General features: G+C 30.0%; 1 protein-coding gene across 1 annotated transcript in view; it reads left to right on the plus strand.

Annotated features, from left to right (window-relative positions):
• Nucleotides 1-227: 227 nt before the first annotated feature.
• The window catches only part of LOC136985068 (WW domain-binding protein 11), a 32,500-nt gene continuing 17,312 nt past the window's right edge, over nucleotides 228-15,415 (plus strand). Inside the window, exons 1-4 of the mRNA XM_067282269.1 lie at nucleotides 228-393; nucleotides 10,620-10,651; nucleotides 14,704-14,797; nucleotides 14,892-14,989. Of these exons, the coding sequence (XP_067138370.1) occupies nucleotides 330-393; nucleotides 10,620-10,651; nucleotides 14,704-14,797; nucleotides 14,892-14,989 (288 nt within the window). The 5' untranslated portion in view covers nucleotides 228-329. The remainder of the gene's footprint in view (nucleotides 394-10,619; nucleotides 10,652-14,703; nucleotides 14,798-14,891; nucleotides 14,990-15,415) is intronic.

Consider the following 15,415-nt stretch of genomic DNA (forward strand, 5'->3'; position numbering starts at 1 on the left):
GTCCGGATTTATTTCTGAGTCCTCCAGAGCGATAGGCCGACATCTCAACCGCTCGGCCATCCGGCCGTTTATATATCGCGCATGTTTATAACTTTAGAAAATTTTTCAGAGTGACATTTTTAAATGTAATTACTTCATCAGAAGTTAATTAAAAATTATTATTATTACAGTATTTACAAATACAAATAAAATTAAAAAATAAAAACTTTTTGTAGCCAGATGGCTCTGTCGTAGCCGAGAATAGCTGGTGTGTTAATGTAGTTAGATTCTGTGTTTCGAAGTCTCTATTTTATGATTTAAATTTATTGTTAAATATCAAAAGCACAATCATGGGTCGAAGATCCATTAATACCACTAAAAGTGGTAAATATATGAATCCAACCGATCAAGCAAGTAAGTGATATTATTTTTATTGTTTTATTTACACAATGACAAATATACCAGTTGGATTTCATTGAGAATGATACGAAATTTCAATCTTTAATTGCTGTGTGTACGTATAATAATTATATATGTGTATATGTATGGTTCATTAGACATTATTTGATCGCACAGGGGGGTCTACAATTTGGGGGTTCGCGCCCCCCTCAGGCAACACTAGAATCTTACCCTTTGTCAGGCTCAAACATCTCGTACAGAACTGCAATTTTACTTAAGTTTCAGGGGCCCGCCTGTGGCCAAGCGTTCTGTTCCCCGGACGCTGGGAGTTCGGTTGCGAGTTCGTGCCTGTCTGGGACGGGCTGGCCACGTGGAGTTTTCTGGATTTTCTCCACGTCTGTAATGCCCGAATAGGGACCGGTTACCCTTAAAAAGACCTCCCGGAAGGCATTCCTTATAGGCAGATTGATTGCCGAAGTGTTGCATTGCCATAACTTAACTAAACCAAACTAAACTAAACAAACAAACCAAAATTTTAGGTAGAAGTTACATGGTTTATAGGGTAGTGGCATCGGTAGTCGACCGTTTAAAGCTGTTTTAGACTTTGATATTTTTATTATGATGCATAGTAACACGAAAAGCAAAATTTATATATGAAAATAATGTTTTGTTCTGTACTTGTCGTGGAAAAAATTTTTATTATTAGGCCCTTGTTTACATTATGAAAAATTAATTCGATCCTGGGATTCGTTTGGTAGTTGACAGGGTGCATGATTGTTTGTGATGGTTTCGATGACTGGGTTTTCTTTTGTCGATAGTCTGACGGATGTGGTGACTGTGAAAGGACGAGCGAGCTCTATAATAGGCAGTATCTTCTAAAGATCCGACTGTGCCTTGCTATGTGATTGACTACCGGAAGGGGTGTCGTACAATGACTTTTCCCTGTAGCCGTGAGTGAGGCATTCTGTTATTTTTGTGTCATTGAGAATGGGGTTGTGTTATGATGCTGCCTTCGAAGATGTCTTGCCTAAACTTATTTGATAGACTAATAACATACAATTTTGGTTTACGTGGTCGACTACTGGAAAAGGTTGACAATAGGTGCTCCGACTCTATATACATCTATAAATGAATGATCTAAAAGTAACTTCTACTCAAATGATTATAATTGTCATTATTTTATAAAAGTTAACATTTTTTTCCCATTTTAAATGTTTTCAGAATTTTATTATTAAAACTTTAGAAAGAAAAAAAGTAATATGAAAATCACATGTTGTATGAAATACAGTAGAATCTGCTTATTGTAATTATGGACATTACAAAATTAATGCATCTCATACATAATTTAGAATATGTGTACTTCAAAAGTTATGACAGTGACTCCATGCCAGGTAAAAAGTCACTGACTGACTATATGTACAGGAATCAAAGTTGCCAATTTTGGGGGGTTGATTTCTCTGCTTCCAAATGCCAAAAGTAATTCTGAATATCTTGTTTGAAAGATTATTGTTTTCTTAGGAAGTGTGCAAAATTTCAGATATCTCTGTAAGGAGATTTCTGAAATATAAGCAATTGAAAAGTGTAGAAATTGCCAAAAACGCTGTATTTTCTTCTTCTTTTTCCTTCATACAGCACTGCAGATACTCCTAGAGAAAAATTATTGGGTCTAGAAAACTGAAATTTTAAGCTTTCCTTGTTATCAGTGAAATGCTCACAACACTTTCAAGTTGATATGTCAAAGTTCCCTTAGAGCTAATATACTTTTATTGCTTAATTTCTTGCTTACAAGGATAAAATTGCATTGAAAGAAATGATTTTCATTCAAAATGTTATCCAGAATAACAAAAGTTCAAATTTATGTGAATTAAATCTTTTTATAACAAGTCTAATAATGATGTATTGAAAGCATTTGGTTACCATGCACTTATCGAACTATACAGTATGTCATTTTAAGTCTTGATGTAATTAACCAAAAAATGCAAATATATGCTTGGCATTACAAAGCAAAATGTAGAAAACAACAATAAAAATCTTGTACATATTGCTTTCAAGCATCAAGCTTACGTTTACCAAAGAAAAACTCATAAGAAAAAAAATTTGACCGTCATTTAAATTGTCATAATTTTTTACTTGACACAATTTGTTTACATCTCAGATGTTTTTGTTTGGATTATAATAATATTTTTTGTTATAATTATTATTATTTTTGGGTAAATAGCATGAAATGATAGCTTAAAAATGTCCAAACCAATGCTTTAAATGTTAAATATTAATCATTTCAATCATTAAACCTCTGTATTGAGAGCAAATAAATTTTTGGCATTACTTTAATTATATTACTAATACTTAGTGTATATATTACAAGACAGTACTGCAAAAACAGGCAAACAACACTGGATAACTTAGTATTAATTAATTAATAATAATAATTTAAAAATATGTATAACATGAAGATTTTTATTAATTGTTTTAACCTGCCTTTTAATGTTAGTCCAGTGGTTTCCAACCTTTTTGTACCTGCGCCCCCCTTAAAAAAAAATTGTTACGCCCCCCTTAATTTTTCTAACAATCTAATTTCATAAATACTCAAAGCGCGCTCGGCTCCAAACGCGAAAGCGAGATGTTCTCATTCCAGCAAGAGTATGGATGGATGTTTTAGCATTTGTACCCGAAAAATTCGCGGCGAGGATTGTGGATTACGTATACCTATTTTGCTGATTCATTTTTTTGACACCTATTCGACTTTTTTGGTTTGTATTCGAAAATGGTATTTTGGAAACAGCTGCATGCCCCCCTTGCAACAGTCTCGCACCTCCCTAGGGGGTCGCGCCCCACAGGTTGGAAACCACTGTGTTAGTCAATAAAACTAGAATTTCTACTAATTGTGATAGTATTTACTTACTCTGCTAAATGTTTTTGGCAGTGAAAAGCCAATTGTTATGAAATGGTAGACTAAAATGTTAAACAACATGGGTCATTGTTAAAAAGAATTCTTGTAAGATTATAACTTATATAAAGTGTACAAACCTAACAGTCATATGGTATACATAACAATAAGTTTTAAATTGTTTTTTATTGAAAATATTTCTACACATTTTATAGTGTTGTATACATTACTTTTTTAGCCATATCTAATAATGTGCAAGGTTTATTTTATCAAGAGCAAAAAATTTAGTCAGTTTAATGTAGGATTCCTCCCACGAATGGGAATGGAAATGAAATTTGTATAGTTTATGATTATTCAATTCTCAACTTCAGGCTGTAAGTGCATTGCAGACACATTTCCTATTTTTTACTGCTATTTCTGCACAAGAAAACTGAGGATGCAATTCTAAAATATAAGATTAATTAAGAGACATGATTAAAATTTATAAACATTTATTCAAAAGGATTTTGAAAATGTCTATGAATAAAATTTGAAAGTAGACAATAACAAGAAGGAATTAGATAATATATGGTAATGGAAAAGAAAAAATAGACTTGCATAACAATCTATAAAAATACCAAAAACCATCACTAACTATATTATTAATCATAAATTTTGAGATCAATATTTATATTTAAACTAATAAAATTTGATATAAGCAAATAACCTATACTCTTAAATAAGTAATTGGTGTTTATTTTAATACAATATATCAAATAATTATTTTATATGCTTGAATTTTGCGAAAATTATACGAGATCCCAAAAATTGACATTATCCTGAAAGCATTTAATTATTAAAATAAACATTTAAGGATGCAATTAGTTTTATTTGGCTTTATAAAAAGAAATGAAAAATAAGTTAATGTAAAAAATTCTTCATTTTAACATATATATTACTATAAATGGAGAATTTTCAGATTTCTTTCAAAAGATTTATTTTAGATTTTCCACTCTTACGATAATTAATGAATGTGCAGTACTATGCACATAATGTAAATCATTAATTTAGTTTTAGTAGTTTTCTAAACTAAACTTTAGAAAATATTCAAAAGAATCAGAATTGGGAATTGTATTGGAATCAGGAGAAATTTTGGTATTGTCCCATCACTAGTCTGTACATACCTAGTTCTAATCAAACTGTTTATTTGGGAAATGTACTGGTACATTTATGTGGCCAACATGTTCAAATTCAAATTTTTCTTATAACAATCCATTAAATTTTAATGGTTAAGTTAGTAACTGTTAAATTTATAATAATTTTTTTTCAATTCATTTAACATTTGAGAAAATAAATTGGTTAATGTTACCCTTGGTGTCAAGATGGCAGCTCGTCTCTGATTCCAACAAGGAAACAGTGGGATGCATGTTCTAACCTAACCTAACCTATTCTAATAATTTTGTTGCTAATAATTATGGTAATTTATTAGAATAGGTTAGGTTAGGTTAGAACGTGCGTCCCACTGTTTCCTTGCTGGAATCAGAGGCGAGCTGTCATCTTGGCACCAAGGGTAACATTAACTAATAAATTACTTCCAGTGCTATGGGTCAGTTTAAAATTGACAGGTTTCATTACTTCTCTCATCTTATTGCTCAACATATACTGTTCATTTATTAAGAAATTTTTATTTTACTTTTTTTCTGAATTGATTTTTCAAATTAATTCAATTGTCTTTCAAAGTTATTCTATACAATATAACTTTTGGAAGTTGCCTATAAATTACTTTTTATTCTCACTTGTAATAATTTCTTATGAAACTCACATAATGATATCTTTTCTTAAACATTTACAACTGTAAGCTTACAGTTTACACATTAAATAAACCTCATAAGAAATTATTACAAGTGAAAATAAAAAGTTATTATCTTATGCAAACTGTTAAAGTTTACCAGAATATTTTAAACAAAGATAATGAAGTTGCAGTAGAAATGCATGTTCTATCAATGGAAATTGTGTTGGTTTAGTTTTTATCATTGTCATTCAGCAATAACAAATCCAAAAGCCTTTAGTGGGGGTACAGAATGGAAACAGTATGCCTTACAAAATTTTTTACTACCTTTGGATATCCCTGGCTTCACTTGGAAAAATCGATATTTTTCAGGGAAGTTTGTGTATTAGGGGATTGATGCTATTAACGAGGTTGCAGCCGAAGTTTTCAACACAAAAATGTGAACATCGGATGTTTGGTGCCACCATCCTGTAAGCCTAGAAGTTTGATAATGGCGTTTGGAACATCGAGCATGATTCCACTGACGTTCCTAATGCCATTATCAAATTTCTAGGCTTACAGGATGGCGACACTGAATGTCTGACATTCACGTTTTCATGTTGAAAACTTTGGTTGTAATCTCGCTATTAAATTTTGGTGATTAAAAGTCGAGAAGGTGGGGAGATAAAGAAGATCATGTGTATCTCCAGTAGGGTCAGACTTAGGGTCTATTTACGTACAACAGTGACCATTTTGTAACAATGATATCTGGCATGGCACAGTGATGAGTATTTACACACAACAGTGACGTGATCTGTTGGTGAGTGGTCACGAACTTTTCTATGGGTGAATTGGCTATGATAGCTATATGTTTGGATGAAGAAGAAAAAGAAATGCAGTCAAGAAAGCTCTGCAAGTCGATTCTTTTCTTTCAGAACATTCTAAATTATTTAATAAATATTAATTTACTATAATTATTAAATTTAATAAAAGATGGTGCCTAATGCCTATCTCTAATACCAAATTACTTAAAATCTAAATTATTAATAGTAGTAAAAAATTAGCCTGATACTTTACAGCAATCATTTGGTTCTGATGTGCATTTCAACCACAAATGAGCTAAAATATAATTATTTAAATGGAAGATCGTAAATTGTAGATAAATTTACTATGTAGAGTAAATTAAAATAAGTGTAAGTAAAATGGTTATGCAGCCTGCACTAGTCATTTTCTTAGTTATCTGGCCTTCTGTAAAAAAAAGTTTGGTGACTCCTGCTCTAGCCTGTGCTGAATAGGATTACTTTAATTATAATTAACTTGTATATATACTAAAAAATTTACTTAATATTGCTATAATGAACACTTTGATTATTTCATAAATGTTTTTTGCTATTGTTGAAACATGTTTTAAATATAATTAAATGTAAATGTTATACACCAATTATTTTATTATAACATTTGATTATCTAGACTTCATCTTTATTTACTATGATTAATATTTATTAAACTGTGATATAGTTGTAATATATTAGTTTTGATTTACACATCTAAAATTGAAATAAACAGACTATGCAATGTGATAGCTAACTTATAACTATTATTAAATGTACATTTATTCTCTTATGAATCAATTTTAAACTTGAAAATAAAATAAATTTTGTTTGATAGATTAAAAATATTATTAAATACAACAATCAAATAGATAATTATAGGGTGACAATAATTAACCCGTAGAAATTTTACTACCTTATCTGCACCATCTTTTTATATTTTAACTTTTACAGGGTCTGGTAGGAAAATGTGCAATTATAATAGACAATTACAACTTTTGAATATTTTAAAACAAATTTTTATGTATAAGATTTCAAACAACTTACAAGTTAGTTTACCATTTATGATTTACGATGTCTTCCTGTAAGTAACTCTTGTCAAACAGTCTTCACCTCATCAAAGTACATTATGTGTAAAGTGCGCCACATATTTTTGGGTATGTTATTGATTCATGAATGTAGTCACAAGGTGGCAAGGGTGCTTTCCACACTAATGATCTTTCATTCCTCATTCTTTGCTGACCTCCACTATTGCCTCTCTCAAGTATAAAAGTAGACAATATAAAAAAAGAATGCCACAGGCAGTTGACCACTGGATAAAACAAAAAACAAGCATATCAGATTCAAATACTAGGCTACATGAACAGTCACAAAATGAAGATTAAGATTCAATATTTGTTCTTGTTCGGCATTTTCTTTTTTATCGAGTATTGTCTCGTGTATCACTAGTTTGCATATGTTTTGCGTATGGCATGCAAGGAGTTGCAATATTCTATGGCAGCTCCTTGCACAATAACGTGTTGCTAGTGATTGGGGACTATTGCATTTTTACAACAGCTTACTCATCTATGCTAAGCATGTGAAAGCCATCAGCCATGCAGGTGAGCCATATTCAGAAATTTCTGGCACATTCATGTTGATTGCATGATGAATTTTTGACTTAAAAGTTTCAATATTTTGTGTACAATCTTCATATACTGCATTCTTCATCAAAAAAATATTAAAACTCGAGATAAAACCTCATCATTCATTCCATACCCCGAGAATATGAAGTTGTCATGCTTAGAGAAGCATAATAACTACTAAGATATGAAGAGTGTTTATATGTGAATCAGTATTGCTTGCATGATATCATCTTCAATGACAAACTCTCTCTCTGCGTGCCATATTGGAAATCCTGACGTCGGCGAGCACCTGGCGCAGGTTAATAAGTAGTTAGTAAGGCGCCAAGGTGTATCCTGGGGGAAGTTACAACCAGAGTGGTTCCTCGTTGCCTTCTCTGGTGCGCGATGTTATGCAAGGGGAAATGCCTTTTGGGAGGTCTTGTAAGGGAAACTAGCCCCTATTCAGGGTTACAAACGTGGAGAAAACCCAGAAAACTCCACATGGCCAGCCCATCTGAGCGTGGCGTGAACCTGCGACAGAACTGCTTGGCCACTGGTGGGCAATGACAAACTATGTGGTTTGAAATCTTGTATTTGAAAATTAATAAATATATATATATAATATATATATATTGACCTAACAATATATATATTAGTTGTATATATTGTTATTACAAAACATGATGATAATTATTATCACCAATAAATAGCCTGATGTTTACAGCACTTGATGTAGTGTTGTTGTAATATATTGGGTTTTGTAAGATGTTTATATTTAGAGATGATTATAGTATATTAGTGGATAAATTCATTGATTTTAATTCTAAAATGTAATTAATTTACTCCAATACTAAATTTCTGTCTTTTATAGATTAAATGTAATAATAGTATAGAAACTGCTTTTGGAAAGTTTTTTTACATCCATCTTCAGAGTCCATTCCTAAAAGAGCAGCTACAGAATTTCCTATCAAAGTCTATACAAATGGAACATAATCCATAATTTTTAAATTTGAAAGCAGATGATTAGGTTGCAGAGATTTTCATACAGGTACAGGAACCACTGTGTTCAATGTGGATACCTATGATAGAGATGTCAATCTGCAATTTGATAAAACTAGGGTAATTCTTAATATTTGGGGGATCAGCACATTTTAATTACTGAAACCAAAGATTTATTAAGAAAGCCTGATGACAGATGTGATTAATGACAGGGATATTGACACCCTATCTTGTACTTGGAAATGTTTAGTAAGAAAAAGAAAAATAAGTATAAAAATGGTTTATTCATCATATTGTATTCTGTTAATAGTATGATTTTTATATAAGTTTAAAATGTGTAGTATGTGCCACTTTGGAACTTGAACACCTGCTTTCAAATTTAAAATTTATGGAATATTAACTGAGATACATGACTTTACTTGGAAAAATGATATATTAAGTAAAGGTAATAGACTCATATAAAAAAAGTATACATGGAAAAATAATATGTAGTTATAATAAGCTTATAATAGTTCCAACTGAAAACAATTTTACATCAAAGTTTAATCTAAATACATTCTACAACATTAGGATTTAGCCATTCTCACATGATACTAAAATAGACAGATATGAATTTGAAAGTAGCCTATATTCTTTCCAGGGCTATCCTGAATATATGTATAAAGTGTCATAGAATTTTGTTTATCTGTTCTCACTTGATACTTCAACAGACAGACATTTGGATGTGAATTCAAAAGTAGCCTAAATTTCTTTTCCTGAATAAATGTACAAAGTTTCATACAAATGGGTTCATCTGTTCTCATATGATACTGGATAGACAGACAGACAACAGTAAGGCTACGTCCTACATGGCAGCGTCCATTGACTGCGGTGAAAGAATCTTTGTACACGCTTCCAACTTGCGAACGACTGCTGTCCAGAGTGGACGCATGTTGTTTACTAGATGATGGCGAGAAGACTTCGTCAAATGCTACTGTAGAAAATACGACAAGCATTAAAATGGTAAATTTGAAAGGTAAATGTTATCACTAACTAGATACACATGAAATATAAAGAATCTTTATAGAATAATAAGTTAAAAAAGTTTTATTTTTAAAACATTACATTTATACAAAATTAGAAATTATTAAGTTATGTAAAAGATTATTAATTAAAGTACATACAACATATATACACAATTTATTTGTCAATTTGTTTTCATTCATCTACAAAATCAGCCACTTTCTTCTTTGGAAGCACGAGCAGTGGAAGCGGCGATCAAACTGGCTTGGTAGCTGCTTCTTGCATGCACGTGTAGAAGCATCATCTGGTGGTCGCTGCACGCTAAGTGCGTTTACTCCAGACATGCACATTTGCTTGAATCAGTTTGTCCGCTCCACTTAGAAGCAGTTCATGCCTGTGGTTGCTGAACGCTGCCACATAGGATGTAGCCTAAGATGTGACTTTGAAAGTAACTTATATCCTTCCTAGGACTATCTTGAACATATGTACAAAGTTTCATAAAAATTGGTTTAGCTGTTTTCACACGATACTTGAACAGACAAACAAAAAGACAGACATTTTATATATATAGATGTTCCATTTTGTTCTAGTATTTGATAAAGAATTCTGTATAGTTGTTCTATTTGGGATGAATGTTAAAAATGTCCAAAAGAAATTAGTCTATACTTAGCCTAAGATGTGACTTTAGTATCATTATGACGTTTATTCCATTAATAGCTGAAATTTAGTGTCAGAATATTGAAGTTATGGTGCATGTTTTTGAAAATGAAATCATGAATTTATTAAAAAATACTTAGAATGAATGAAATCTATGCAAATGTTTTATAAATTAATATTAAAATCTCCTAAAATATAATAGAAATAATTGTTAATTTATAAAAAAGCAGAATGTAAAATCGGTTATTTTTTCTTTGGTACATTTTAAATATAATGTTTTATTTGTATTCTTTACTTACACTTATTTAAAAAGTTCCTCAGAATAATTGGAAAATTTGTTTTAAATATATTTATTCAATAATTAGTAGAAATTTAGAAAGATTATATTGAATGAATATGAAGTATATAAATATTTCTATATTTATATACTTCATATATTTAAATATTATGCTGATTATAATATTAAAATATTATATAAAATTTTTAATATATTAACTATTGATGTTTTTTAATAGGAAAAGAAGCCAGAAAAAGAGAATTAAAAAAGGTAAGTTAATAAAAATAACAACAACAATGAACAAACAGAATTAGAGAAACTCTGACAACACAAACATTAACACGACATAATAAATACTATCCTAAATCCTCCATAGAAAGGCTTATTCTTCTATGTAAAGAGGAAGAACTAGGTCTCACAGATATAATAAACATCATCAACCAACAAATACAAATATTACAGAGTATTTCTAGAAAAAAACTAGAAACATCACAATTACACACAACAGTAACTCATCATTAAAACTATACAAAACTGACTTGATCATAAAACAATACATAAAAAACATATCATTAAACAGTTTTTGACTGGAAAGAGCTCCATGAAAAGGAAAATCTTAATAATCTTAGCCAGGATCATGTTGAAAAACTGTTTCAAATTGCTGGGTGGCTCAATGATATATCTTTGGGGCGATGAATTTATAATTGCCGTGTATGACCAGATCATAAATACAAAAAGACTACAGAAAGTATATTTTAAAGGATATAACATTTAAAGACAACACTTATAGAAAATACCATATCATATCTGAAACTATATAACATACTAAAATGAGGTTGTAAGCTTTTATCTAAATATATAAAATTACTTGTCCTGACTGAGTGATTGACTGATTGACCCAGAGCAAACCGCTGAACCTAAAGTGGTGAAATTTGGTACACAGTTAGGGTATGTCATGAAAACACACACTAAGAAGGGATTTTTCGAAATTTCTCCTGCGGGGGGAGAGGGAGAGCATTAAGGCTTAACCCGAAGAACGGCTTCTACTATACTATTTTAGATGTGATTTTTTGTTTTTAACTATGTTTAGTCTTTATTGAGTACTTAGGTGTATTAAATTGATAACATTTCAGACATTGTTATAAATATTTTTATGTATTTCGATTTTTTAACCAAATGTTCGAACCGTTTTAAATTTGAATTTGTTAATGCATATTGGTTTGATTATAGAACAATTGTAGACATTCTAGAAAATTTATCAAATTGATAACAGTTTGTTTGATTCTCAGCAATTCTCATTATTCTCAGCGGTAGGTGTTATATAACAATTACTATGGTTGTTGAAATACTGAATATAAATGGTGTTTGCTTGCAAAATCCGTGCAGGCGAAGTCGTGGGTAACAGCTAGTCCAGTATAAAGATAATATATCTATTATCTTGCTTTTTTGTAATGCTTATAATGTATTTTTGCTTAATACATTACAAACATAATATGAAATAATTATATATTAAATAAAGTATAATTAAAAAACAAAAATATCAAATGTAACATGGTTAAAGTTGCTTTCAATATTTAGGGTTTACACAGAACTCCTCAAATAAGCCTTCACCAGCAGTAATTTTTAATTCATCAAATGCTTTTGCTGTTTGAGCAGCATTGCTCTGCTTGAACAACTGAAAATGCTTGAGGAACTAAGGAATAATGTTGGTAAAGGCTTATTTGGAGAGCTTCATGAAATATTTGTAAACTGATTTATGAATTTTAGGGTATTGTATTGAAAATTGTAGAATTGGATATTGCAGGATTTTGGATAGAGAACTTGTTATCAAGTGAGGACAAAAGACTATAACACTAAATATCAATGGAGAATATATTTTCCATTGATATGTAGAGTCTTATAGTTAATACAAAATCAATTAAGATTCACTTTATTCAATTATTTCATATATTTTAGAAAGCAACAGTGTACTAGTGATTACTAATTATTATGTTGTAGTTAGTCAAAAGATGTATGATAGAATGATGAACTAGAAACAAACACTATGATGCTCAACAAAAGTTTCATGCTTTATTCAAAATAGAACAATAACAATGACATGAAAGTTAAATTATTTAATTATTGATGTTTGGTGGTAATAAAGAATTTAATATCTTCATTTACATTAGAACAAGCATATCAAGGGAAAATAGTTATCCAAGTATTAGATAATATATATGTTACAGTCAAAACCTGTTTTTAGTTAGAATGCATTTTAACTAGTTAAAACTAGTTTTAACTCAAATTCATTTTTGACTAGCAGTAAATTCTAGTTTTAACTAGACAAAACCCATTTTGTCTAGTTAATTTACTGCTGTACATGTTTTGATTTTAGATAAAACTAGTTTTAACTTTTAACATTAGTTAAAACTAATTTTAGCTACATAAATATGTTTGGGGGAATAAATAAACTTATGTGTAGTGATTTGGGGAAAGATGCCTACCATTTTGCTTATGAAGGAAATTACAGCAATAATTTGGGTTTTGGAGGCCTCTAACGAAAATATTATATTCTTGAGCATGTTTTTTAAATAAAACTTTGGAGTATATGAAAAATAATTATATATTGTGTTTGCAATGACAACTTTTTTACTGTCTGGCATTTTAGGCATCTCACCCTAAGTATCCGGGTGAGATGCCAAATGCCATTAGGGTAAGATAACAAATATAATTGCATAAAATTAATTTTTGAATATATTAACCAAATTTAATTTATTGCATATGTAATACAAAGTACTTCATAGTAAGTATAACAGCGCAGTATAAGTATTGTTAAGTTTCTGCCCTTTCTAACGTGCTCTACAGCTAGCTGAAAGCTTTTTTCAGTCTAAAAACTGTTTTGGGAAGTCCTTATATAATTTCTATGCATATCCTGCAATAAAACGAGAAAACAAAAATTTATTAAAAATAGGCATATTGGAATTCAATTAACAAAAAATAGGCATGTTACCCCAAGAAAAATGTGGCATCTTTTCCATTTGTCAGGGTAAGATGTCTAGTGGAGTCACGTGTTCTAGCATGTCTGATCGGGATCGGCGGTAGCTCACAATGGAAACTTTAGAACCTTAACTACATCACACGTTAATTGTTTTTTGCAATTTTTAATAAATTCTATTTTAACTTTTAGTTTTAAAATGATTCTAGAAACATTTTGCAACAAAAACTTCGTTCTTATCTTGCTTTTATTGTTCTCAGATGTAGAAAATAAGATAACCGTAGCCAACTATAGCTTTCTGCACTCAATATTGGCCCAACGATTCATCATACAAACACATGACAATATCTGACGTCACCGTTTGAAAATATCAAAAAGTAGGCATCTTCCCCCGCTTACCATCTTACCCCAAATCACTCTATATGTTGTAGTCAAAACCAGTTTTTAGTTAGGATGCGTTTTAACTAGTTGAAACTTCTGGATATCTTTGTTAAAACCCGTTTTGTCTAGTTAAAACTAGAATTTACTGCTAGTCAAAAATAAATTTGAGTTAAAACTAGTTTTAACTAGACAAAACGGGTTTTGACAAAGACATCCAGTATAAACTAGTTAAAATGCGTTCTAACTAAAAACGGGTTTTGACTGTAACATATATAATGAAAAATGTCAGATTATAGAATATTTATTGTATCAAATGAAAAACTTAGCATGATTTGCTTTGAAAATTGTACAACTTTTGGACATAATAATACTATTCAACTCTTTACCAACACCGGGAATATATTACAATCACAACACAACAAAAACTAGTCTGTTACCAGTGTGTATCTTGCAAAAAATCATTTCACAGACGTTTTTGAACTCTACAAAGTTCTTCTTCGGGTGGAAATGGAATACTCGAAAATAGAACAGGAGCTTTCAAATTGAAAAATTTGAAAGCTCCTGTTCAATTTTCAATTTGAAAGCTCCTGTTCTATTTTCGAGTATTCCATTTCCACCTGAAGAAGAACTTCGTAGAGTTCAAAAACGTCCGTGAAATGATTTTTTGCAAGATACACACCGGTAACAGACTAGTTTTTGTTGTGTTGTGATTGGGACATAATAATGTTGAAAACATGACAATAGAAAAGAAAATGAAAACGAAATGATATGTTGTTTAAAGATTCTATTGTGAAGCAATAAACTGCATAAAATTGTTACCTAAAGTATTAATTGATTACATAAAGAACATTAATTTTTGCTACAGCAATATAAATATGACAAAATATAAAGTTTAATATTAGAACTATTGTATTTTTAAAATATATATAAAGCTATGAAATTATTTTTCTATTTTTATATTTACTAGAATAAAAAACAAAGGCAAATGGTTAGAGCTGCTGTCTTGAAAGGAAAAGATCCTCATCAGTTAATTGCAGATATGGAAAAAATTGATCAAATGGGTAAAAATTATTTAATATTTTTCCTACCTAATTTTATTTAATTTTGATTTATTTATAAATTTCAGTGAAAAATATTTCAAATTATTATTTTTAGAATATAGTGTTACTGCACCACCACCTCTTAATGAAAAAGTTTTACGTGATAAAAGAAAAAAGTTGAAAGAGACGTGGGAAAGAGTTTTAAGATTATATGTAAGAATAAATTTTTGCTTTAATATTTGTTAATTTGTATATTTATTATATTATTAGATTATTGTTTTTGTTTATACTTTGAATTGCTAAACTTATTTATTAGCATATTATGGAATATTTAGTATTATTTATATGGATTTATCAATGTATCACAAAATGATACATTGATCTAAACATATAATTATTATTATTAATTAGGGAATTTTTTGTTTTATTTAATTAAAGTCAAGATACAAAGGATGTCTTACCCTATTAAAGGAGGCACTTAGTTTTTACAAAAACATTATACAATATGAATAATCCATTTATTAACTAAGTAATTTCTGTAGTTGTTTGTTAAGACTTCTTGGAGCGTTTCTGTTGTCCCTTATAGCTCTTGCATTGGATATAGTTCATTATATTCATTCAAGATATGAAAAGGAGTAA

The sequence above is a fragment of the Centruroides vittatus genome, unplaced genomic scaffold (assembly GCF_030686945.1).
Source record: "Centruroides vittatus isolate TY-2023 unplaced genomic scaffold, ASM3068694v2 contig_950, whole genome shotgun sequence".
In the NCBI taxonomy this organism is placed as follows: Eukaryota; Metazoa; Arthropoda; class Arachnida; order Scorpiones; family Buthidae; genus Centruroides; species Centruroides vittatus.